Below are 24,205 nucleotides of genomic sequence, written 5' to 3' on the forward strand. Positions count from 1 at the left end.
GCCACATGCTCTCAGCCAGGTGTGATCACACCCAGATCAGACAGCGAAATGTCAAGAGCTGTTGTCCAACGAGCCGCCCGCATCGACGGGAGAAGTGTGATCACAGGCCTAGTCGATGACATTTTAATGAAGTTAATGCAACTCTCTGCTCTCCGTGGCGGTTTCTGCATCTAAAAGCTCAAGGTCTGCCGAGCTGGCGCACGCTCGCTCACCCCCAAAAAGGATTTGTCAATCGGGTTCCCCTTCCCTCCGCGGGCGCTCCGGGGCGCTTTCCTGTCATGGCTACAGCTGTTGCGAAAAAGCCATTCGACGCGCGACTCCTTTGTGCGGAAGCTTAACATGTTTTTGAAAGCCGGCTCAGCTTTTATCACTGCGGGGAGCACTCAGTCGCTCGCCTTTTCCCTTTAAAGGCAGGTGGACACACAGCCGCAGGTTTTCACTCCAAACGTTTGCCCCGAGCCTCAGGCCTGGCCATAAATTGCCCTGGGCGAGTGCCCATCCGGGCTCTCCGGGGGACAGCTGCAGCTCGTCTTTCCTCTGTACAAAGTGACACCCCTTTCCATTACAAAGACTCCGTTTGACAGAAAGTTTGACTGTTAGGAATGTGAAATGTGTCACGGTGACCTTCTCTGTGCCCGGAGAGATCGGTCACGGCGGGAGCTGCATCTGCGGGTCTCGACGGTTGGCCTGAGGCGCCTTGGCTTACACAACCGTCTTCTCCACAGATGTGATGAAAGTCATTAGTTGTGGGATGTTATCGACGCTCTTTGTCGATGTCTTCGAATTTTGTTCCTGTCTTACTTGTTTTGCAGCTTGCTTCTTTGTCGTTTCCCCATGTGTCGTTTCTTTCTGTTCCCTCTTGCCGTTCTTCCTTTCATGTTTTATTCCAGCCTTCCTTCCTCTGCCATGAATTTAGTCCATAAATCTGTTAAGTGTCTCCCTCCAAGTACTGGTAACGTTAGCTAACATTACCCCCCCCCCCCCTGCAATTTTATTCCTTTCTTACTTCCATCCAACCTTCCTTTCTCTTCCATCCCATTTTCTCCAAACACCTCACTGACTAACTGAACTTCACGAATACTGGAAACGTCAGCTTTTCTCTTTTCTTGTCTCATTTTTCTGCCTCTCATACTCTCTCTCTGTCTCATTCCTTCTCTCTCTTTTCCTCTCATGGTGTTTTCATTCTTCCCCCCTCTGTTTTCAAAGGCCTTATTTCAGACAGATTGTCAGAGACGGATGGAGGGTGAGATGAAGGACAGCGGGCAGGGTGGGAGAAGAGGAGCAAGAGAACTATCCTTCACTTTCATCTTCCTGCTCAAAACACTTCACAGGAAATTGCTGCAATCGTGCCATAGATAGACAGAAAGGTGGACTGGCACACACACACACACACACACACACACGCACACACACAATACTCCCAACGTCTTTATTGCCTCTCGTGGAAGTCCGGATCGCACCACTGAATAGAGAGAGAAAACACAAGGCGCTCCAAAGGCTCCCTCCCCTTCCTCTCTCATGGCTGACACCTGTCAGATTAAGAGCGAAGGAAGTAATGCTGAAGTGATTCACTTTCTCTTCCTCCGAGTGCATCTCCGTGTGCGTGTTCACAAACCGCCGCTGCACTCCGAGATGTTTTGTCAAGCCGTCACCGCGTCTGCACTCTACTGGAGAGAAATGTTTTCGTGGCGCTGCTCAAAATGCCTCGGCGGGGAGATTCTCTTGGCGGTTAGCCAGCGTCGCCGCTCGACGTGTTGAAGGGGAGAAGTAGTCAGCTCCCTCTCTGCCTCTCTATCTGCATTTCACGCTCAGAGTGGAAGTCCTTGCATTTTCTGCCGCTGTTCCTTAAATCCATGCGTACAATAAAAGCGGTTTTAAATCTTCTACTTATTTGACATGAGGATATACAGAGGTGCCGTTTTTTTTTTTTAACACTTCAACATGCTAATTACTGTGAATGGAAACGGAAAGGGATTGTGAATGCTATACATTAAAAGTCTATACATTTAACTAAAGTTAGCTAAACTACGGGCGGGTGGTGAAATGCTACATGCTGCTTATCAGTGCAACAGGCGTGGCAGAGAAATCGCCTTTCCCCATTCCCCCAGAATTTATCCTGGACTCTCCGTGACAGCACAAGGACGTGGCTGTCGCTCAGACAAGACAAACCAGTGGAAGGAGGGAGGGGGAGGGTTAACGGTGTTAAATGATTTTATGCATGTGTTCCTGTTAAACACATAGGGTGACCGCAGGGACAAGTGCATGCACATCATCTTACATCGACACGTGAATACACTTCATGGTTCATGTATTTCCTTTTTAAATGAGCATGGCTTTACAAGAACAGACAGGATGGTTGAGACCGCGAGTGAATATCGTGAGTCCAGGCATGACCTTATTGTGTGTAAGCCATCCCCTCCCCTACCCAGATATAACAGGGGTGACGCCGCTTCTTCCACGCTTATAAGGTTCAGAAAGCCCTCCGAGCATTCATTTAAGGTAAAACTATTTGCTTCTCTACCTTTGGCACGCTGATGCTACAGTTTGTCGTGCAGATGCACCGTGAATGCCATTGGGCCGGATGCCCAGCCAGCATGTAGCCGGACTTAAAGCTACGTCCGTGTTCGAGATCCTTGAAAGTGGAGCTCTAACTACCCCCCAGAGGGCCTGAATCATGACGGAAATATTATCTGCTTTTGTCATGAAAAACAGGTCAACTGCACACGTAAACATCTCTGCCGGTTCTGACTGTCGTGTTGCAGTAATACAATACCATTTTTATCCCTACAATGAAAACACTCACAGGTGGACATAATTGTTTGTTGTGGGTACGAGGCGTCCGTGTCACATCACATTGCGCCTTTGGGGAACAGCTGATAGGCAGCCTGTCAAACCTCCCTCAGTAATGCCACGCTGCTGGAAACACGGCCAATCATTTTATTTTCGTAGCGTGCCTGTTATCCATCACACAGTGACTCCCATCTATTGGCCGGAGGCGTCTTGATGAATTCACGCTGCCGCCTTACACGAACATGGCGCCTCGCGCTTCCTCCCCGCCTCAAGGCATCTTCCCGTTAATCAGATACATATCATCGCTAAAAAAGCAAATGGAATATGTTACCCTTTTGACGCCAACTCTGCTGCTGCTCGATGGAAGACGGAAGGCTCTGCTTGTTTATTTACATGCTTCACACGTTTTATTTCGCACATTTTAGGCCTTTCAACAGCATGCATGTGCTGCTCGTGCACTTTGTCGGGCCTCGGGGTGATTTGACAGTGTTTGTCAAGCTCGGTCATACAGCAGGTTGCAACGAAGGGTGTTGTTGTCAGCCGCACTATATTTGGACTTAACTTCACTTGTCTCCGAGAGCGAGAGGTGGGTAGAAAATGAGAGACAGCTCAGCCCCGGCACTGGCTTTGTGTGTGTGTGTGTGTGTGTGTGTGTGTGTGTGCGTGCGTGCACGCGTGTCTTTTTCCTCTGTGTGTATCTTTGTGATTTGTGCACGCGTGGGAGTAGTATTATGTAGCGCTATCTGGAGTTCGCGCTGTGAAAGAGTGAGAGGTAGTTAAGTCAGGGAGCAGCTGATGACAATGGGACACACACACACACACACAGATACACACATCCCGCTCACAGAGTCTGTCCGGGGGGGATTTTGGAAAGCTTTTGGCGGCTGACAGACGGACAGTGTCTCACAGCTAACTCTAATTGGCTGAGAGTTTCAGGAGGGAGACAACCGGACGAATGAAGCGGAGGATGAAGACAGTGGCAGCTGAGTTACATCCTTCATAGTTTGAAAGATGATTTTATTTCATTTGCGCTCTGCACCTCAGCCTTCTAGTACCATTTAATGACTGCATCTCTGATATTTTATTACCAGTAAGGTTTTAGCTCAGATTTCCCCGCGCCCCGTCTCTGTGGCTGTAACACATGCAATCAATGGAAAGGGAACAAACTCGTCCAGAACGTCTCAGCTTGAGTGAAAAATGTCAAAAAAGCAGTTTGAGAAACAGCTGAAGTTCACGGTGAGAAACGTTCGACACAAGACGTGTGAAACATCCCAACATTAGCAGGCGTTTTGTGTTAAATCTTTCATTTTTAGGTGCCCGGGTCCAGACCTTTGAATCCGCCCACTCCGCCGAGTTGACCGATGTTTCATGTCACGATGCCAGGCCAGAAGCAGTTTCTCGCTTGAAAAGCGATCAATCCAATGAGCGCATGGGACGGGGGCGGGGGCACTAATGATTAGCCAATGGGCGCTGTTGTCAAGCGTTGTCAGGATTCAGGCTTCAGTCTCTCGGGATTGGTTCGGGAAAATAAACATTTTCTGCTTCTTTACACGTCTACTCAGCTGCATTTCAGAGGCAAATATTGTACTTTTTACTCCACTGCATTTATTAGATGCTTCAGATTACTAAAACAAAATGTAGTCAACTAATAAATAATGATGTACTATTGTAGATTAAACTCCCCAGCAGAATATAAAGTAGTTCAAATTACCTTTACCAGCTGCTTCCTCAAAGTGGTGCGCACTCTAATGAATCAATAATATAACAATTACAATAACAATGACCCATTCTGCATAACGACTACTTTTTTTTGATGTGCGCACGCAAATCGCCACAAACACAAACGCCACATGGCCTTAATGATTAATTAGAAGCAGAAATGTGTAGGTTTACAGTGATGACCACGGGGTGCACTCTCCCTCGTGTGGCTTCTCTCTCAAGCAGAAAAGGTTTTTATTTTTCTTTTACAAAAAAAAAACCCGGAAGTATTTGGCCGCTGTCCTTCTCGCACTGGCCTTCTACTGGTCTTTATGTAAACAGTACGTCATTCTTGCCCCCATTAACGCTGTTCGTTGCTGAAGGCGTTTGACTTTTGAACGAATGTCAAATGGAAGACCTTTATGAGATCAGCGTAGTTGACAGTGCAAACATCAATTCCAATTTCTTTGCCATCATAGGGCATTTGATTGCGTCTCCGATGGAAACGTTAGGGGCAAAGATGCCATTCATTTCTGTGACATGAACAAAGCAAATGTGATGCACACAGGTGAGCATGGGCAGGGCAGGTGAGGTTGGGAGGCTTCCTGCTGTGCAATGAAAAGAGTGAGGAATCACAATTACAGATTTATAGACCCACCTTAATGAAGGAAGCCGCCCTTAAGGAATAAACAGGTTTTTCCTTTTGCTGAGAAAGAAATTACAGTTAAGAATCAATGGGAAGTGTTGGCTCCTGAATCATGTCATGCCAAACGTCTGTGGATCATGCTGAACGAGAAGCCATATGAATTGGACGTCGGAACTAGCTGCCTAGCAGAGCAGCCTACTGCTACGCCGAGGCATTTTGGCCGGCGCCCGTTGATGACGCCCTTTGGAACCCGAAGAGAGGCTCCGGCCTAATTTGCGTTTGCAAATCGGTCTGCCGATGTCATGCTAATTCCTCTCAGGATGGATTTTAATAACTTTGTTGATCCTTTTAACTTTTCATCATCAGGTCAAAATTCCAATTTCGCTTTTCATTTTTTGGGAGCAAATATCGACATTCCATCAGATTCAGCTGCACTTCTCCTGTTAAGTGCTCATTTTCAGCGCGTAAACATCCTAAAATATCCTCAAAGCAGCGCTGTGCCCAAGTGCGGCCTCACAGAGATGCAAGCATGGATGCTTTTTTTCTGCTGGGGTCTGGTGCGGACGCTTCTGCCCCCAGAGGAAGAAACAAAAACCTGAAACTTGAAAAGTTCAAATGCAAACTGTTGTAAAAACAGCAGTGAGCAGCACTCCAGAGACAGCTGGACTCATCGACATGACATATTTCTCTCCTTCATCCCCTTTGGTATAAAGCAGCACACATCAGCTAGGTTGGCAGACATTAATGTGCAGTTTATGGACATCAACACCCAGGGACAGACTTGTTAGTTATCAGTTTCCTCTTACTGCCATGTGGAGCTTCCAGCGTGACTTGTAGTGCAGAATCCTAAAACTATCTGGGACAAATGTATTTATTCCTTAGACAGATTACTTTTTATTGGTATTGGTTATTGGTAACAGTGAGGGTTTTCAACTCGATCACATCCTGGTGTTGGACAGAATGGCGACATCTCTCACAGTGCATCCCGTGCCTCTGTCTTTCTTTCATCTAATGTTGAAAGGCTTCAACGCTTCACTTTGTTGTGGGACCTCATTTAAGCTCAACGCTCAGAGGGACGTTTGTGCTTTCACAACCCGCTGTTGTATCATCTCCTCTTTACTGTGGAGACGGCGGCCGGCTCTGAATTGCCTTTCCTTCCGCGACTTCTTCCCACATTTTAATTCCTTAATGCCTTGCGTGACACTTCAACTGTGTGTTGAATTATCTGCCATCAAATATTGCGCGTCGTGCCTTTTTTTTTAATATATATATGATCCCACTGATCTTGTAAATGGGTGTGCCACAACGAAAGCCTGTCTGTAAAGATAATGTGACGGCAGCAGCCAAATGGATAAGCCAGTGGTGTATAAGTGATGAATTAGATTAATAGAATTGTGGTTGTAATAACTCTTGCCCAGTCGTAAATGTTTAATAAGGTGTTTCAAAATGCACGGCGCTGACAGAAAGTGGTGGCCAGAATGAATGGTTTTTACTCAGGGCTAAAAGATCCCCTGTCAGCAAATCAATGGAGGAGATTGAGGCTGTAGCGAGACACTTTGTTAGGCTGGCTGGCACCGCTGGGCCTGTCTTGTCCTTGGCATGTCTTACTTTGTTTTATTTTGTTTGGTCATTTTGCTTCTCTGTCAGGGTTTTTTTTTTAATTTTTTTTTTTCGGAGGAAAGGGTGGTATAGAGGGGATTTGGCCTAAGCCTGTCTGAAAAGGGAAAAGGGAGAAAGTTGAAGACGAGAGAGTGGGAGACGAAAGGGCACTGGATTTTAGAGAAGTCGCTGGTGCGATGATGAACTGACCGCAATCCTCTTTGACAGGAGTGTAAACCTAAAGCAGAACCTCGTGTTAACGCCCGAAAGGACACGGGGCATACTTTCCACTCGGGGGGGGGTGACGCTGGCTGGCTTCATCGGACCGCGACCTCCAAGTGCGCGCAGGCACGGCCATGGTCAGGTCACTCGTCAGTTTCAGCCCTGATGGAAAGCACAATCCCCAATTTCATCGTAATGGGACAGATGCTTGATTGACATAAATGCAGGAAATAGCATATGGTCAAACTGTTTAGTCAAGAAGGAACTTTCAGTCTCAACTTTTCTCCGAGTCCTTAAAGTGTTCAGTGTAAATTGAAACACCTGCAGTTCCGAAATGACTGAATAACACAGTCCAAAGCTCCAGAAAAGCTCCTAAATGGACCTCGTGTTGAGATTGTTCTGTGTCCGCTCCACTTCTGAAAGTTGTTATCTATATTTTCCACAGCACATACTGATCCTATTGGAAGGTGTAGAGAAGTGGCTGCATACCTTCGCCCCCCCCCTTTGTTAATCCAACATATCGCTCAGTGTTTGTGTTCCACAGGGAACACTACTGCACTTCTCCAGCTGCCACTTTATATGTTTGAAGCTACAGCGTCTGTGTGTGTGTGTGTGTGTGTGTGTGTGTGTCTCTCCATCCTCTCCTAATTAGGAATTTCTATTCATTAAAAGCCCTGGATGAACACTAAGATGCAAGATCCCACACCTGTTGTTTGTGTCGGCGGCGGCTCTGTTGGAGGCGGGTCAGGATTAACAGCGGCCAACCAGCCCCTTTCCTCTCTCATCAATAATCACAATCACATCATGAATCCCCAATTATCTCCCAAGCTGCTGCCCTCGGGCCAGATCCGAGTCTGTATTCCAGTTTCAAAGTAATGAAAAGATTCTTTTTTTCTTGACGCTATTACTGCGCCTCCCGCCACAGATTTCCATCCTAGTTATTCTTTTCCATTGCATCTCATTAGAGTTGAGAGGAAAGATTAAGTTTTGATCAGAAAGGGGGGTGTGTTTGGGCGTGTGGGCTTTTGCATGAGATGGTAAGATCAGTTCTCCTTTAGTTAGTTGCAAACAGAAATGCGCAGATGACTGACAGTAAATAGGGGACGCACAGTAGCGTGTTAGCTTCACATGCCTACCTGGTAGTGATATGCTGGGAGCTTTATAATGAGGCTGCTTCTTTCATGTGGACCGAAGCTTTAATCCCCAACACATCAGCGGCGTGACATATGGTAAACAGTGCATTGTTTGTCACATACACACCTCCTTTCTTTGATACATTTCATTCTCGTTCTCTATACTTCCCTCTGAAACGAACCCATCTGCTCGTTCCTCCCTTACCTTGCTTCCCACACCTTTCTCCTCTCTTTCGTTCCCCCCTTTTTGGTGTCACTCCTTCCCTTCCTTCCCTGATGCTTTCCTTCTCCATCTTTCCTCCCTCCACTCCTCCCTTGGTTTCTTCGCCCCTTTCTTCCAGCCTCCCTCATTTCCTTTTTTTTTTTCTCTTTTAAACCAACCCCGCCAGTTTACATCATTATTTCAACCGTCTCTCCTCATTCTTTACTTGGTTCAAAGATAAACTCCAAATGGACATTATGAAGAGCTGCATATTGCCTCGATTGCTGCTGTGCGTGTGTGTGTGTGTGTGTGTGTGGGCTACTCAGCGCAACATGTGAATATGTTCTTACAGCCTTGTTCAATGCCCTGTGTGCACCCTCACCTACGACTGGTTTGCTTTCTTTGCAGAGTTGTACAACAAGACTGAAGGCCAGATTTGCTACTAACGTTTGTGCCCGTTTCTCAGGCACAGAAGTGACACATGCTGCCAGAAAGCCTTTAGCCTTTCTGCCAGAAAGGCCTGAAGGCAAACTTCTCCCATAAGCCTAACATGGTCACAATGACAATGCTAACATTACTGATGTTACAATGGTAACAGCTTAGCGTGTTAGCATGCTACTGTGCCATTTGTCAGCTGGCACGTGGTGGCGCTCGATGAAGTCAGGGGACCAACAAAGTCACCAGGATTCATCGTCCGGGGATCATGGGTATCTGTCTTCATGGCAATCCATCCAATAGTCGTTGAGGCAATGTCAACCTCATGGTGGCGCGAGAGGAAGAGGAGAGAAGTCAGTAGGCCTCATCCTCTGTGGACCATGAACGTCTGTTCTAAATTTCACGGCAATTCATTCGCCAGTTGTTGACATACCATACCGACTGACATCCACAGAGCCACAGAGCCAGCGTGGCTACAGGCCGACCATTTAACCACCAATTGCCCCTGCTGCACGCTGCATGAAGCGAAGCCATCAAACAAACACACCTGGAGCTGACATGAGTGGTATTTGCTTGCCTGCACCAAATTCAGTCTCAGAACACACAAAATTGGATTTTGTTTACTTCTTTTTCGCCCCCTACACACACACACACACACACACACACACACACACACACACACTTTGTCATTATCTCTCCATGCTGCCCTTTGTCCCTGCTGTCCTCTCTTTCTCCCTTCATTCCCTCCTTGGATTCCTCTGCACCGTGTTATCCTTGTCACTCTATCGTTGTTTAACACTTTTCAGGCGGATATTGGATGATAAGGCGTAATCAGGGCCCCCATCTCAACCCCAGTGCCTGTGTCAGCGCTGACATGTGGGTTGGCATTTAGTGCGTGACAGCAGCTTGACACCAGTCCACGTCCCTCTTCATTAGGGGATGCGAAGCCGGTTATATTTTGCGCCAATCCAGCCTCGTGACAAGATAATTACCGTGGGGAGACGTGGAGGGGGGATGACCACACAGAACTCAAGTAGAAGTTGAAGCTGTCCATTAGAGTACAGCGTAACTCTATTTCCATCAGTTTAATCAAGTTTTCTGTGGCTGTTTTTAGAAACATGTAGATGGTTTTCAGTGGGGGTCAGTGCAGAGATTTTGGCGGAGTGCTCATAAGGCTCACAAGCGTGGTCATAAATCATCAAACTAAGATATACTTTACTAACCATTTTATGCTAGTATATACTGCTACTCCCATTACATTTCAGAGACTTTTTACTCCACTACATTTATATGTATGTATATATGGTTAATAGCTACTTTGTAGATTAAGATTTTACACATGAAACCAGTGATGAGATCATACAATGTGATGCACTCTACGGTCAGGACCAGATTCACCCTGCCAGAGGGCCCCGGGGCTAAAGTAAGCAGTGGGCCCCAAGTTAGTTTGCTGATAATTTCAATGAATAAAAAATGTATTTAAAAATATACACAATGTAAAGCATATTATTGAGAACTTAAATATTAAATAATAAATAACTAAAACTAATAGTAAAACTAGATATTGACACAAGGCCTCAGGATTAGGCAATAATGCAGAAGTCACATTACAGCCCTTTTCATTTCAGTTGAGATTGGCCTTTACTTTACATAATAGGTAAATGAAATGGTCGTACGGTTGACCTGGGGCCTTCAGGGTCCCTAAGCGTTCGGAGGCAGTATGATACCAGTGAACAGTGACAGAAACCATTCTGCTGCATAGTGACCACTTTTACTTTTGATACTTGAAGTACGTATTGCTGATAACGCGTGTGCACTTTTAATTAACATTTTGAATGCAGTATTTTTACGTTGTGGAGTCCTGGAACCTCAGCACTCCATACGTTCTAATATGGGCAGCGCTCGAATCACCAGATGGGACGAAGTCACGGCTAACAACATCGTCCCCACCAGGTACACCAACTGTGTAGCCTTGGCATTGAAGTAATATTATGAACTATCTTTAGCACCCACCCACTCAGATATCAATCACACCAATTAACTTCCCCATACTGACATTGTCAGTTGCTACCAAAAAGAAATTCAACTTAAATTTCTTCTTTTTGGTCAAGAGGAAACGCACTGATTTCTCAGCAAAAATGAAAGTGTGAACACTTCCTCTACCACTGAATATGTGACATGCTTGGGGGGCCTAAACAGCATGAAAAAAAAGAAGAAAAAAAAAGAAATCAAGGCTCGTAAAAGATCATTTTTCATACAGTGGGTTACATGGTGCAAGCTATTTCAGAATATGACATATTTTCCCGTAGCTGCTGTAAGCCTTATGAAAGTTTAATGAGCAGGAAAAACCTGTTAATGTATTCTTTGCTGGAAAACTCCGGAGCCGCTGCAACATGAAGAGGAGGGTACAAAGAGAAGCAGTGTGAATGCTTCTCTCTCCACGTCCTCTTCCAGTGTTCACTCTATCAGTGGTCATAAACACACTCCCATCTGCCCCAGTCCTGTTACAGATATTTCTACTGCAGCCACTCTTGTTCCTCTGGCCTTTGAGCGTGCCCCTCCAGTCCACCTTTTCTATTTAACAGTTCCCCCAGGCGGTGGTGAAAGCCGCCCGCCCAGGCTCCCTTTCAGCCAGTCTCGTCCTCCCTCCGTGTTTTTTTTTTTTCCAAGTGGTCATAAACAAAAATCCCTGCGAGCGGCGACTTCATTCCCGCGATGCCGCCGAGGGCATGGAATCCATCGCTCACTTTGACTGAGTTACACCTCGGCTCAGCTCAAGGTCAAAGCAATTACTGGACTTTCACTCCCACTCTGACCCTCCCCCTGCCTTTTTCTCCACTCTCCTCTCCACAGAAGTCTACTTCTCATGCTCCCCCCCCGACCCCGCTCCCTTCTCCCTCACCACTGACACCAGTACTCACTTGTGCGTTTTGTTTTTCTTTGCTGCTCTTTTCTTTTTCCAACTTTGTGACCTTACTCGCCTTTACTCCCTCCCTCCCTCCCTCCCTCCCTCCTTCCCTCCCTCCTTCCCCGATGTCTTTCCACTTGACACATGTTGCTCACATAAATTGCTTTTTTTCAGTTTTTTGGGGGGTTTTTTTGGTCTTGCACTGTGTACCATGCTCTGAATTGTAGACTCTGATCTGTTGCTAGTTAGTTTTCTATCCCACACCAGCAGGCCAGCTGCAGTAACCTGGTGTCCTGGGTGTAAATCAGTCCCTGATTTGGTGTCTAAGATAGACCCCGGCTGACTGGTTTGATTGGAGACCACTGCAATACCGGATTTCCCGATGCTTCTTTTCACAGGCCCGATGGCGGCCTCAGATGAAGTCTGCAGCTCTGACTATCCCCACGTACAACCGGTGATTATCATTAGAGTCCAGAGTGAGCCGATAATTCGAGTGATGTTTTTGCCAAGGGACTGATCGTTGCAGCACAGAGTGGTGTCAAATTTGGACCACACCTTTGTTAATGTTGTCTTTTGTCAGTCCTCACTGGATTGATAAATCGATTGTTGGGTTCCATGTGAAAGATGCCAGAGACACCTGCCCACCTTAATGCAAGTACTCCTGGCGTACCACACACACATGCATGTAAACATCTGTTTCTTAAAAGACACGGAATGATAATGCATAATCCACACCGTGTAGTTATTCAACAGTAAAGCATAATGCACCACAGCCATGAGGCTTATATACATTACACTGTGTAAATATATGGGTGTAAACTGTTTATTATTATTAATAATATTAATATATTATTATTATTATTATTACGGCAGGAAATCACAGTCACCACAGGCTCTGCATTACACAGAACAGGACATAGAAATGGACAGAGAGGACACGGGACAGGACAAGAAGGCCCCTAATCATTCAAAACCCTCATTACACAAGACACTGAATTACAGAGGTGAACAAAATAATTACCCCCCCCCCCACTGTCTTCTTTTCTCCTCACTTCTCGGAAGATCTTGACGATAACGATGTTTCGGATTTAGACCTGAGCGCCTGGTTCAAAAGCCTTTGAGGTGTCTCGGATGAGCGGCTGCAGTCTACTGGATAGCCGCCTTTAAAACGGCGTCTCCATTTATAGATCCACTTCAAATGCAAATTCAAAGGGCTCTCTGCCGACGCCCCCACATTTCTTTTATAGCAAAACCTCCGTTTTCAAACGCACTTTCATACCCGTTGTCTTATTTTCATTGCAATGACGACGTCTGATTTCTCTCCTCAGCCTGAAAGTATTTTTGTGTTTGTGTTTTCTCATCTGCCGTTATTTTTGTTTGTTTGTTTTTTTTACATTACATTACTGATGAAAATGACTTCTTTGCTCAGTGGGGTCTTCCATTTTTCCCAAACTACATCACAGCTAAATGGCTCGGTAAACAGATAAACAGATCAGCAAGTTGTACCAGCAAGAGGTGTATTAGATCACGGGGTTCCACGACACATTTCTTGAAATTATGCTCCATTTCCCCAAACACAAACGCCTAACTGCACACTGAAAGCTTCAATGTAAAAACCAAACCATGTACTCTTACATCTCAACCAAACGTTGCCTCACACAAAAGCCATCGAATACACAAACGCTACAAAATAACCATTGCACACTAGTGAGATCAATTCAAAACGCAACACCACTATAATGGTAATAATGGTGCTTATGGGTTTCCCCCAGAACAACCTCTTTACATGATACAATCACAGAAAAAGCCTCAACTGTAATATCTAAACAAGCCTCCTCCGGGGCCTGGAGGAGGCGAACTCAGTAGGGGTCTCAGCCATAGACCTTGCCGAGATGGGAGACGGACCCCTCCTCTGTGGGGTTTAGGAAGGGAGAGTGTGCAGGTTGGAAGATGTTGCCGAATCTTGGGTTGTTTGTGACCGTCAGAGTTACAGTAGAGACATCCCGTGGACAAGGACATGGTCAAGTAGAGTTGCACGAATCCCATCAGACACTATTTGTGTGCTTGGGGATTTGTGTGTAGAGTCTGAATCACGTGCGAAAACAGCGTTCCGAGTTTTGGGAGATGGGTCTGTATTTTGCTGGACGGCTTCACGGTTTGGGATGTTTAGTTAAAAGGAGAAAAACGGTGTGATGTTAAAATGGGATGACCTGTGGGTTTGCTTTTTGCTCGTATGTATCTCATACCGCTGCAGAGCGGATGAGACGCTGCAGTCTGCTCCTGTCCTTGGTGGAGGCAGCAGCGTACCAGACAGTGATGGAGGAGGTGAGGATGGACTCTATGATGGCAGTGTAGAAGTGAACCAGCGTTGTTTGTGGCAGGTTAAACTTCCTCAGCTGCCTCAGGAAGTACATCCTCTGTTGGGCTTTCTTGATGAGGGAGCTCCCACCGGAGGTCCTGGCTGATGATGGAGCCCAGGAAACGGAAGGACTCCACAGTGTCCACTGGAGAGTCACACAGGGTGATGGGGGCGGGTGGGGCTGCGCTCTTCCTGAAGTCTACAACCATCTCCACTGTCTTTGAAACGTTAAGCTCCAGGTTGTTGTTGTTGCACCAGGTCACCAGGTGGTCAATCTCTCACCTGTAGGCAGACTCATCCTCTCCAGAGATGAGTCCGATGAGGGTGGTGTCGTCCGCGAACTTCAGGAGCTTGACGGACTGGTGACTGGAGGTGCAGCTGTTGGTGTACAGGGAGAAGAGTAGAGGAGAAAGAACGCAGCCTTGAGGGGAGCCGGTGCTGATCGTCCGCGAGTCTGAGACGTGTTTCCCCAGCTTCACGTGCTGCTTCCTGTCAGACAGGAAATCTGTGATCCACCTGCAGGTGGGGTCAGGCACGTTGAGCTGGGAGAGCTTGTCCTGAAGAAGAGCCGGGACGATCGTGTTGAAGGCAGAGCTGAAGTCCACAAACAGGATCCTGGCATAGGATCCTGCGGAGTCCAGGTGCTGGAGGATGAAGTGTAGGAGACAGCTGATCGGCGCAGCGCTTCAGGCAGGATGGGGAGATGGAGTCTGGTCCAGCAGCTTTCCGGGGGTTTTGTCTCTTGAAGAGCCTGTTCACATCTCTTTCAAGGACAGACAGAGGTGTCGATGCTGGAGGAGGGGGGGCACTGTGGTGGTAGGAGGTGTGAGAGTTCAGCCCCAGGTGTGATGAGGGGATTGGGGCTGTTGGGCTGGAGCTGGTGGCTGATGGTGTCAGGACTGTCCCATTGTCTTTCAAAGCGACAGTAGAAGTCGTTGAGGCTGTTGGCGAGGCGTCGGTCGTTAGCAGAGTTGGGGGCTCTTGGCTTGTAGTTGGTGATCTGCCTGAGCCCCCTCCACACAGAAGCAGAGTCGTTGGAGGAGAACTGGTCTTGTAGTCTCTCTGAGTACAGTCGTTTAGCTTCCCTCACCGCCTTGCTAAACTTGTACTTGGCTTCCTTAAACTCTGCTCTGTTGCCACTCTTAAACGCCTCTTCCTTTTCCAACCTCAGCTGTCGCAGTCTTGCTGTGATCCAGGGTTTGTTGTTGTTATAACTCACCCTGGTCCGAGTTGGTATGCAGCAGTCCTCACAGAAGCTGATATATGACGTCACAGCCTCTGTGTACTCATCCAGACTGTTGGTGGCAGTCCTGAAAACATCCCAGTCAGTACAGTCCAAACACGCCTTCAGGTCCTCTGCAGCTTCACTGGTCCACTGCTTTGATGTTCTCACAACAGGCTTAGAAAGTTTTAATTTCTGCCTGTATGTGGGAATCAGGTGGACCATGTCGTGGTCAGAGTGTCCCAGTGCAGCGCGGGTGACGGCGTGAAAAGCGTTACTGACTGTGGTGTAACAGTGATCCAGAGTGTTCCCCTCCTTGGTGGGGCATTTAATAAACTGTTTGTATTTGGGGAGTTCATGTCTGAGGTTACCTTTGTTAAAGTCACAGAGGACAATAACTAAGGAGTCCGGGTTGGTCTGCTCCGTTTCCAGTGTCTGGTCGGCGAGTGCGCGCTGTGCGTCCTGCACGTTGGCCTCCGGTGGAATGTAAACACCGACCAGAATGAATGAAGCGAACTCACGGGGGGAGTAGTGGGGTTTACAGTTTATGAGAAAAGTTTCCAGGGAAGGAGAGCAATGCCGTCGGATCACTGTCACGTCGTTACACCAGCTGCTGTTGATGTAGAAACAAATACCTCCACCCTTTGTTTTGCCGGAGAGGTGCGCGTCGCGGTCCGCTCGGAGTAGCTGGAATCCGTCCAGCTGCAGCGCCGCGTCGGGAGTTCTTTCCCCCAGCCATGTCTCCGTGAAGCACAAAACAGCAGATGAATAAAAGTCCTTGTTTCTCCTCATCAGCAGCTGGAGTTCGTCCATCTTATTCCCCAGTGAGCGCACGTTAGAGAGAAATATTCCGGGTAGCGGTGTGCGTTGTCCTCGCCGGCGAAGACGCACGAGCGCACCGGCACGTTTCCCTCTACGTCGACGTAGAGCTGCAAAGGTGAGAGCACCTTTGACCAGAATGTCCCATAAAACAGTTAAAGGTGCAAGAAATTCGGGAAACAAATCCACTGGAGTTGTTCCCCTGATGTTCATGAGCTCTTCTCTGGTGAAAGAGCTCCGTGAACCAAAACAGAAAACACTATTTACAAACAAAACAAGGCAAAACAATGCGCTCCAACAGACCGAGGCAGCCATCCGCGGCGCCATCTTGGATTGTGACCATGCATATACAGGCCTGTGCTACATAGTTCCGGGCCTGATGTACTCACAGTACGAAAACCTCATGACTCCGCCTCGTTCTTCAGCCATTATTAATCGTAGCCGCGTGCTTCTTTGTAGCAAGCAACGGTTCGCAGAGGCGAATCGCGACAGTGATCCGTGCTGACTAATGTGACAACGTTTCCTCAGGTGAATGTGTCACATATTACACCTGACACTGGTGTGATGGATTACCAAGCCCTCGGGTTATAATATCTTGGAGGAAATGCACACAGGAGATACACACACACACACACACACTAACAAAATCACTGTGGCACAGAAACACACGCAGCAAAATGCACAACAAAAGGCGCACACACAGTAGTGTGGCTACTCGTCATAAAACACTCGGCTACACCAACAGAAAGCATAAGTAACACACGCAGGTGTGTGTACAAAACAAACACTACAAATTATTTAGAGGCCCTGAAAGCCTAATTTCTCTACCAGTTTCTTATTATGAGCGATGGTGTCCCACATTAACATTTTCCTTTTTCTTTTTTTTCTTTTTTGCTTAAGTTACAGCAGTTTGGTTTACGACCTGTGAATGTTACAGAGAAACACTTTCAAACCCAGTTTTCAGGGCTCTAATGAGGATTGGGTTTACATTAAAATCAGTGGGAGTGTTTTTTTATGCTGTCGCAGCAGATATAACATCTATAAATCCTAAACCATCAGGGAATTCTTCTTCTACACTAACACCAGGACTGTAATTGGCTACATTCAATAAAACAGCGTGTTTTTCACACTCTGATATTACTACCTTTGCCGGTAGCATCATTGCTGCCACCGTTAAATTGGAAACACGGTCTCATAAAACCCCGGTGCTAATGCGGACTGCGGTGCCGCATTGTTTTGAATACTCGAGCTCCTAAGTGTGTGTTTAATGTGAAGTATTAGATTCTTACACAAGTTGCCGGAATATGAGCTAAGATGGGTTACATGGAGGCGGGAATGAGCGCACTCACATCGCCAGGGGCCACAGCGTGGAACTATCAAGTGATTACTAGAATTAGAAAGATTTCAAAACGCCAAGCTTTTCATATTGAATTGCGATTTGCAGCTAGCAAGCCTCCAGGGGAAAGACGATATGGGCTCCCTTCATTTCAAATCTGTTTAAGCGTTTGCTATAGAGGAACACAGGTTGTTATTTTGCACAGTACAATTACAGCAACTAGCTTGAGGGACAAGTAAATTACAATGTAATTGGACAGATGATACGGCATGGCTCTTCATATCCACGTCACAGGTGGTTGATAAATAACCTGCTGAGCTGAAATTGTTATGTGTGTGTGTCTTTGTGAAATGGTGTTTGACAAATGATGGAAGACATCTAGACGAGGGGAATTGCAATTTATTTCCACGAGGGCAGATTGTTTCATCACGTTGTCACCTTTAGATAAAACCAGGTGTGTGTTCTCAGCGTGACGCGGATCCAAGTGAGGACTTACATGTGTGTGAGTGGATATGTCTGTGTGTGTGTGTGTGTGTGTCCCCGAAGTTTGACCTAAGCTGTGAGTTTTGAACTGTTGGTTGGACAAAATTAGCGTTTTTCACTTTTTTTTCCTTTCACATTTTATAGACTAAACGATTCATCGGTTCATCGGGAAAAGAATCAGCAGATTCATCGCCAATGAAAATAGTTGTTAATTGCCGCCCTGGTTACAACATAGTGGCCCAGTCATCCATCTGTTCCAAAGCCCCTATGCAATTGTAATTGCATTAGTGCAGTGTTGACTTTTTATGAAACACTTTTTCCCGAAGTCACCAGGCTCATTTTCCTTTATTAGGCCGAGTCTGGAAAGACAATACAGAGCCTCATGCTGTCGCTCGGAGAGTCCCTCCAGGCGAAACTTTCATTCCAAAGAGAGCGAGCGATAAGTGTGCAGAACTGAGACCATTGAGGGGATCTGGGAAGGAATGGTCCAGGCCGCCTTTGTGTCTGCCTCTGTCCTGTTCACACAAGTATGTTTCTATCCAGCTGTCAGGAAAAACGTACTCCAAATTCTGGATTTGTCACACAAAAAGATGCAGATAAAACGTCTTTCTAAATTGGCAAGTTGATGCTTTTCTCTGTCGTTGGCAAGTCTCAATCTGAAGATAAAAATAAATACATATTTGAAATAATACAATGCATAGCCAATGCTAAAAAATGCACTGTACTGGGTAGTTTAAACATGGAAGTAACATTATTCTTTACCTTGAAAATAGTTTAAAGCAGCAAAATGTTGTATTTTGTATGATAACAATGGATCACATGATTATGTGTGCTCTTTGAGATGCGGTTGAATGCTCAGGACAAAGCTAATAAACAGACTTGAGTTAAGACTCAGGAGACTGTTGGGCAGGTCATGCTGCCTTGCTTCATTATTTATTTAACAAAAGCATTTCTAGCATTCATGATCATTCATCTATCTTTTTTTTTTTTCTATAATGGGGGAAAGTATTTTATCACTCTCTGCCTTTTCCATTCATCTTTAAATTGGATAAATGATTATTTGCAATAACGTGGATCAAAACTCAGCCGCTGTTTGGGTCGGTTTTCATCTCTGCTTTTGGTCGCCATTTTCCCATCCATCAGCCTGAGGGTCTTGATATAGACTTTATATTAGATGTCATGGCTCCCATGCTGCATGGACAGCAGTGATTCACAGCTCTCTTTTACACAGGCCTTCACCTCAGCACCATGTTCCTGAGTGGTGGCCAGCAGTGTCACTTGCTCATCTTTGTAATGTCTTTGTAAGATGTGTCCCGGGCTTCAGCTCTTTCCTCTTCACTTTCACTGCTGCCACACCTGCTGCTGTCTGACAGAACATGAATGACACCAGAGAGTCACTCAAGTAAGAGGGAGTCTCGCCTTAGTGGAGTTCAGCCACTGTAACAGGAGTTCAAACACATTCAGTGGTAAATAAACATGCATGGATCACTGAAACGTAAATCAGAAATGGACAAAGCGTTGATATTTTGGCCAAGTGCCCACTTCTTTTGGGTCGATTTAGGAATGGGGTAGCAACTAATGATTATTTTCTGATATATTTTCGGTATCAGTAAATCATGGCTCTAGATATGGCAATGTTGGTCAATTGGGCAGTTCACCACTTTGGTCCTCACTGAAATATCTCAACAACTATTGGATGGATTGGCTTGAAATTTGCCAATATCCTACTGACTTTGGTGAACCCCTGACTTTTCATTTCACGCCATCATCAGCTGCACGTGTTTAATGCTAATTAGCACATTTTAGCATGCTAACACGCTAAACTAAGACGGCGAACATAATAAACATTATACAACATCAGCATGATAGCATTGTCATTGTGAGCATGTTGCCGTGCCAGTGTTTTGCATTTAGCTCAGAACTCTTGTTGTCTTGTCGAGGTCCAGGGTGCCCTAAAAGTAAGTAGTGGTCCTGGGTTAGATGGCATTGGAACCAAATTTCTCAAATGATCGCCCCACATTCTCATGGACCCTCTTTGTGGTCTTTTCAACTTGTCTTTATGTTCTTGTGAAATACCTGCCATATGGAAATGTCCACATATCACTCCCTTGCACAATCATTTGTTCTTCTGCAAAACTATTAGAATCGAATGTTGTGTTCAGCTTTATGCAGACGATACATTAATATACACATCTAAAACTAAGTTTTTCAGTCTGATTTTAATACCCTACAACACTGGCTCGCAGCTAATAAATTACTACTCAATAAGCCAAAATCTCACACTATAATTTTTGGTAACCGCCAAAGCATTAAATCCAAATCTAAAAGGTACTCCTGTGCTATTGCCTGTCTTGATGGTACGCCACTGCAGAGTTACCTGGGCCTATGGCTTGACTCTGAGCCTTCATTTAAATGCCATATTATTTAGATTATAACTCATCTTACCAATAGTGAATTATACTGATTATACTGGGTGAATATAACGAGTGTAAGTTATTTTCACTGGATGAGCTGTCTGTGTGTGTGTCTTGCTGCTCTTCTCCTCTGCTCTTTTTGAACCTCTCTCCTTTTTCAGATCGTCATTCTCTCCTTCCATTAAGTGCACTCTTATCGTTTTCTCCCTCTCAGTTGTGTCTCCCTTGTTCCTGCCCCAATCCATCTCCGCCCCATTCTCATGCTCTCTCCCTCTGTCTTCATTTGAGCTTTTTCATTCCTGCCTTCCTCATCCTTCTCTCGTCTCCTCTTGCTATCCTCATTCTTTTCAGCTGTATCACTTTCCCTGTCCCACCCTCTCCTCTCCTCCTCCTCGTCTCACTTTGTGTACTCGCGCTTTTCGTTTCTCTTCTTCTTGTTCTCCTCCACAATTTTCTCCTCCTCTTTTCTGCCTCTACCTGACCAGTTTCTCTACCCCCCCCTCCCCCCTTTCTGATCCACTCTTTCTCTTTTCCTTGAGAACATTCATGAAAGTGTAATGTGCATTTAAACATTGGTAAATCACAGTCATTTTGTGCCATTACAATAATTACCATAAACAAACAAGACCATTACAGGAAGATTTGCATCTCCTACCGGCTTCCATGAAGTGTTTTGTATTACGTGGTGCCAGCTGAGGGCTGCCATAAAATGTGCCGGGGAAAGGATCCTTTTCTTTTACAATAAAATGAACCAAAACATTAAGAGTTTCTGGTAATGGCAGATGGTGGAGGGAGTGAAAGAATGACAGAGAAAATTACCTTCACCGTGTTTATCCTTTCAGTGTATCTAGAAAGTGGGAAATGTGTAATTACCGGTTCCCTTGTATTTGAGCTACCGCGGTGGGAAAAACACGAGCAACTGCGGTAAAGTGAGTAGTCATTTCTAACTGTGATTTGAGAACGTAGTGCATTCGCATTGGAAAAAGGACCAAATTAAGTGGCCTGTGTTGTACTACAATTACTTAGCTTTTAGTGATTTGTGCAGAATGCTGTGAAGGGAGGGGGAAGGGAAAGAAAGCTGCCACTGACCTTTCTCCCACCCCCACCCACCTGGCTCCTGTTGGACAGTGTGAAGAACTGATATTGGATTTCTTTTATTGGACTTTTTTCATTGGAGTAAAGACATATTGGATTCTCTTCAAGACAATCTTGACATTTCCCCTGTTTTCACCCATGTGCTATGTTTTGATTTTATAGGATTTTCTTTTCTTCTTAAAAAGCTTGTGCTGGGGAGGGAACCATTGGTGGTGTGGGCCTGTAAAGCCCATTCAGCATATGATGGCTATGCACATTAAGCTAACTTGACTTGACAGTGCAACAAGCCCTCAGAACTAAATGACAGATATGTTGGTTGTTATTACTTTCCAAAATTTGCCAAAAAATTTGTGTCTGATCTGACACCCCTTTCACCATAAGTCATAGGCACAAAAAAACGTAAAAAAGTAATGTGATTCATTGTTAATATACAGATGTGAAGATTAGTGGAGCTTTAAGGTCAGGGAAAGATCATGGTTAAGAGAAAACAACATTGAATGTTGGTAGGAAACGGGTGACATCTTCATCAACCCTGACCTCCTCTCTGTGACATTTTATGACAGCTTTAATAACATCCCTCATGCTGCTTCTACCTTTGCTCCTGTCAAAACTCACTCGGTTGCTGGAGGTCTTTGTCAGGTAAAAGTGAACATTTTAGACATTTGAAAGAACAACAAATGCTGTCGCTTTTCTTGTGAGGACATACTCTGCTCGCAATTTTTGACATTTTGACATTTTCAAACGGGCATAATTGTTCTAAAGCCATAGTAGTCATTTCCTGTCTAGTAGGGAATTGGGACAAAGCTCTGCACAAACTATTCGTACTGGTTAACTACTGGTTTAATTACTGGTTTATGGTGTCAATATGCTGATGCGGAAAAATCAAACCAAGACGTGTTTTCAACCACTTGCACTCCAGCATACGATATATAAGGTTTTTTTCACTGTGTGGGCATGTTCACGTAACCTCACATCATGAACTGAAGACTGAAAATAAATCCCGACTAGAAACTTAAAGGATTGTTTAATTTATTTTTCCTAACCAGTTGTGAGTTTAATCGAACTCCCGTTTAGCTACCTGGATATCTGGATATTCATCCATTGCTCATTGGTTCTTCTGTCTTTCTTCACTCCATGGCAGCTTGTGTATTTCTGTCCCTCCGGCTGTCTATATCCATATACATATCTATGTCTGTCCACCTGTGTGTGTGTGTGTGTGTGTGTGTGTGTGTGTGAGTGTTTGTGAGAGGATGGAGTGAGGTCTGAGGCCAGAGAGGCCGCAGAGCCCCAGGCTGCTCTGAAGAGAAGATGGACACTGACTTGTACTGTTTTCATCCACACGCACACACATACACACACACGTAGACACACAAACCCCCCACCCCCCATCAGGGAAGATGGGAGCCTTTCAAGGCGACTGTGGTGGAACCTTCAGTCAACCAGAAAAAAAGGATTTTTTTTGTTGGCATATCCCAAACTGAAGCATGTTGTGTGTTTGTGTGAGTGTTTGTAGATGGATGTGTGTGTGTGTGTGTGTGTGTGTGTGTGTGTGTGTGTTTGTGTGTGTGTGTGTGAGAGTGTGTTTGAAGAAGAAAGAGCCAAAAAGATGGAGAAGTGGAGAAAATACAATAAAGGCTTGTTAAGCCAGAAAGAGCATATATGGACTTTCCAATTATGTTCTAATCAACAACTGCATGGCACTAAATCCATCATTTGTCTTCCTGCTCTTGGCTGAGTAATTACATCCGATGCATTATGATAGATAATGTGTTGTGCAGTCCAGAAAGTGGCCGTAATGCTACACAGAGAATATAGAGAGTGGTGGGTGCAGAGTGAGGTTCGCCACTAGAATAACTATAGCTATTGTAAAACAGCATAGAGCCATTTTGTCCTGACAAGAGACACACTTTGTCCAGGCTCTTAAGCCTTTGAAAAGTGGAATACACTTTGCTGTCCTTGGATGAGACTGCTCACCCTCAGCCATGTCAATTTGTCAATTTTGGCCTTTTCTCTGTCAATGTTTTTTTTTTTTTTTTTTTTCTCTCCCTTTATCGTCATCCATTCAGTGACAAATTGCTTCTTGTATCTCTCTCTCCCTCCCTCCCTCCCCCCCTCCCTCTCTCTTTGTCTCTCTGCCTCTTTCTTTCCGCAGGGAGACGAAGTACTGACTGTCATTAAAACTAAGGCTCAGTGGCCGGCATGGCAGCCGCTCAACCTGTGAGTATCACTCGTGTCGGTTTCACGGCGCCTTTTCAAAGGGGAAAGGCACACTGAACATTAACTTTTACTCAGAAACATATATATATATATATATATATATATATATATATATATATCCTATTTGGTCTCACTTGTGATTACCAGAAGAAGAAGAAATGAAAGTGTAATTTTCTTTATTGCTGTGATTCTGCCCCCAACGTCAGAGTTCTCTAAGGGGCATGAATGTTTGGGTCCAACTGAAAATGTCAGTCATTTGATTGATGCAAAAAAAAAAGAAGTCATATCACATCACTTCCAACAGACACACAAGCAGTTAACCAGCTGGGGACCAGCGTTGCTAGCTGTTGCTCAGTCCCATCTGTAATCTCAGCACTTCCTACAGCGCTCTGTGACTTTTTTCCGTGTCATTATGTCTGTTATTATGCGTGTCGGCTGTGAGTTTTGACAGTCTGGTAATTCGCCATTAACACAACTGGGCCCATGAAAGAGAGACAGCCAACACGAGCTAGACGTCCTCCTTTTTTTTTGAATTTGGGATGAACCCAACGCTGAGGCTGCCGATGACTCAGCAGGTGTCAAAATAACATGAATGAAAAGTAACATCTGGTGGGAAGCGGTAGTGCC

At 45.4% G+C, this 24,205-nt stretch overlaps 1 protein-coding gene across 1 annotated transcript in view; it reads left to right on the top strand.

Annotated features, from left to right (window-relative positions):
• Nucleotides 1-24,205, top strand: part of spon1b (spondin 1b) — an 81,271-nt gene that overhangs the window by 36,490 nt on the left and 20,576 nt on the right. The window contains exon 7 of the mRNA XM_070907165.1: nucleotides 23,514-23,578. Coding sequence (XP_070763266.1) covers nucleotides 23,514-23,578 — 65 coding nt within the window. The remainder of the gene's footprint in view (nucleotides 1-23,513; nucleotides 23,579-24,205) is intronic.

The sequence above is a fragment of the Enoplosus armatus genome, chromosome 6, assembly GCF_043641665.1.
Source record: "Enoplosus armatus isolate fEnoArm2 chromosome 6, fEnoArm2.hap1, whole genome shotgun sequence".
Classification (NCBI taxonomy): domain Eukaryota; kingdom Metazoa; phylum Chordata; class Actinopteri; order Centrarchiformes; family Enoplosidae; genus Enoplosus; species Enoplosus armatus.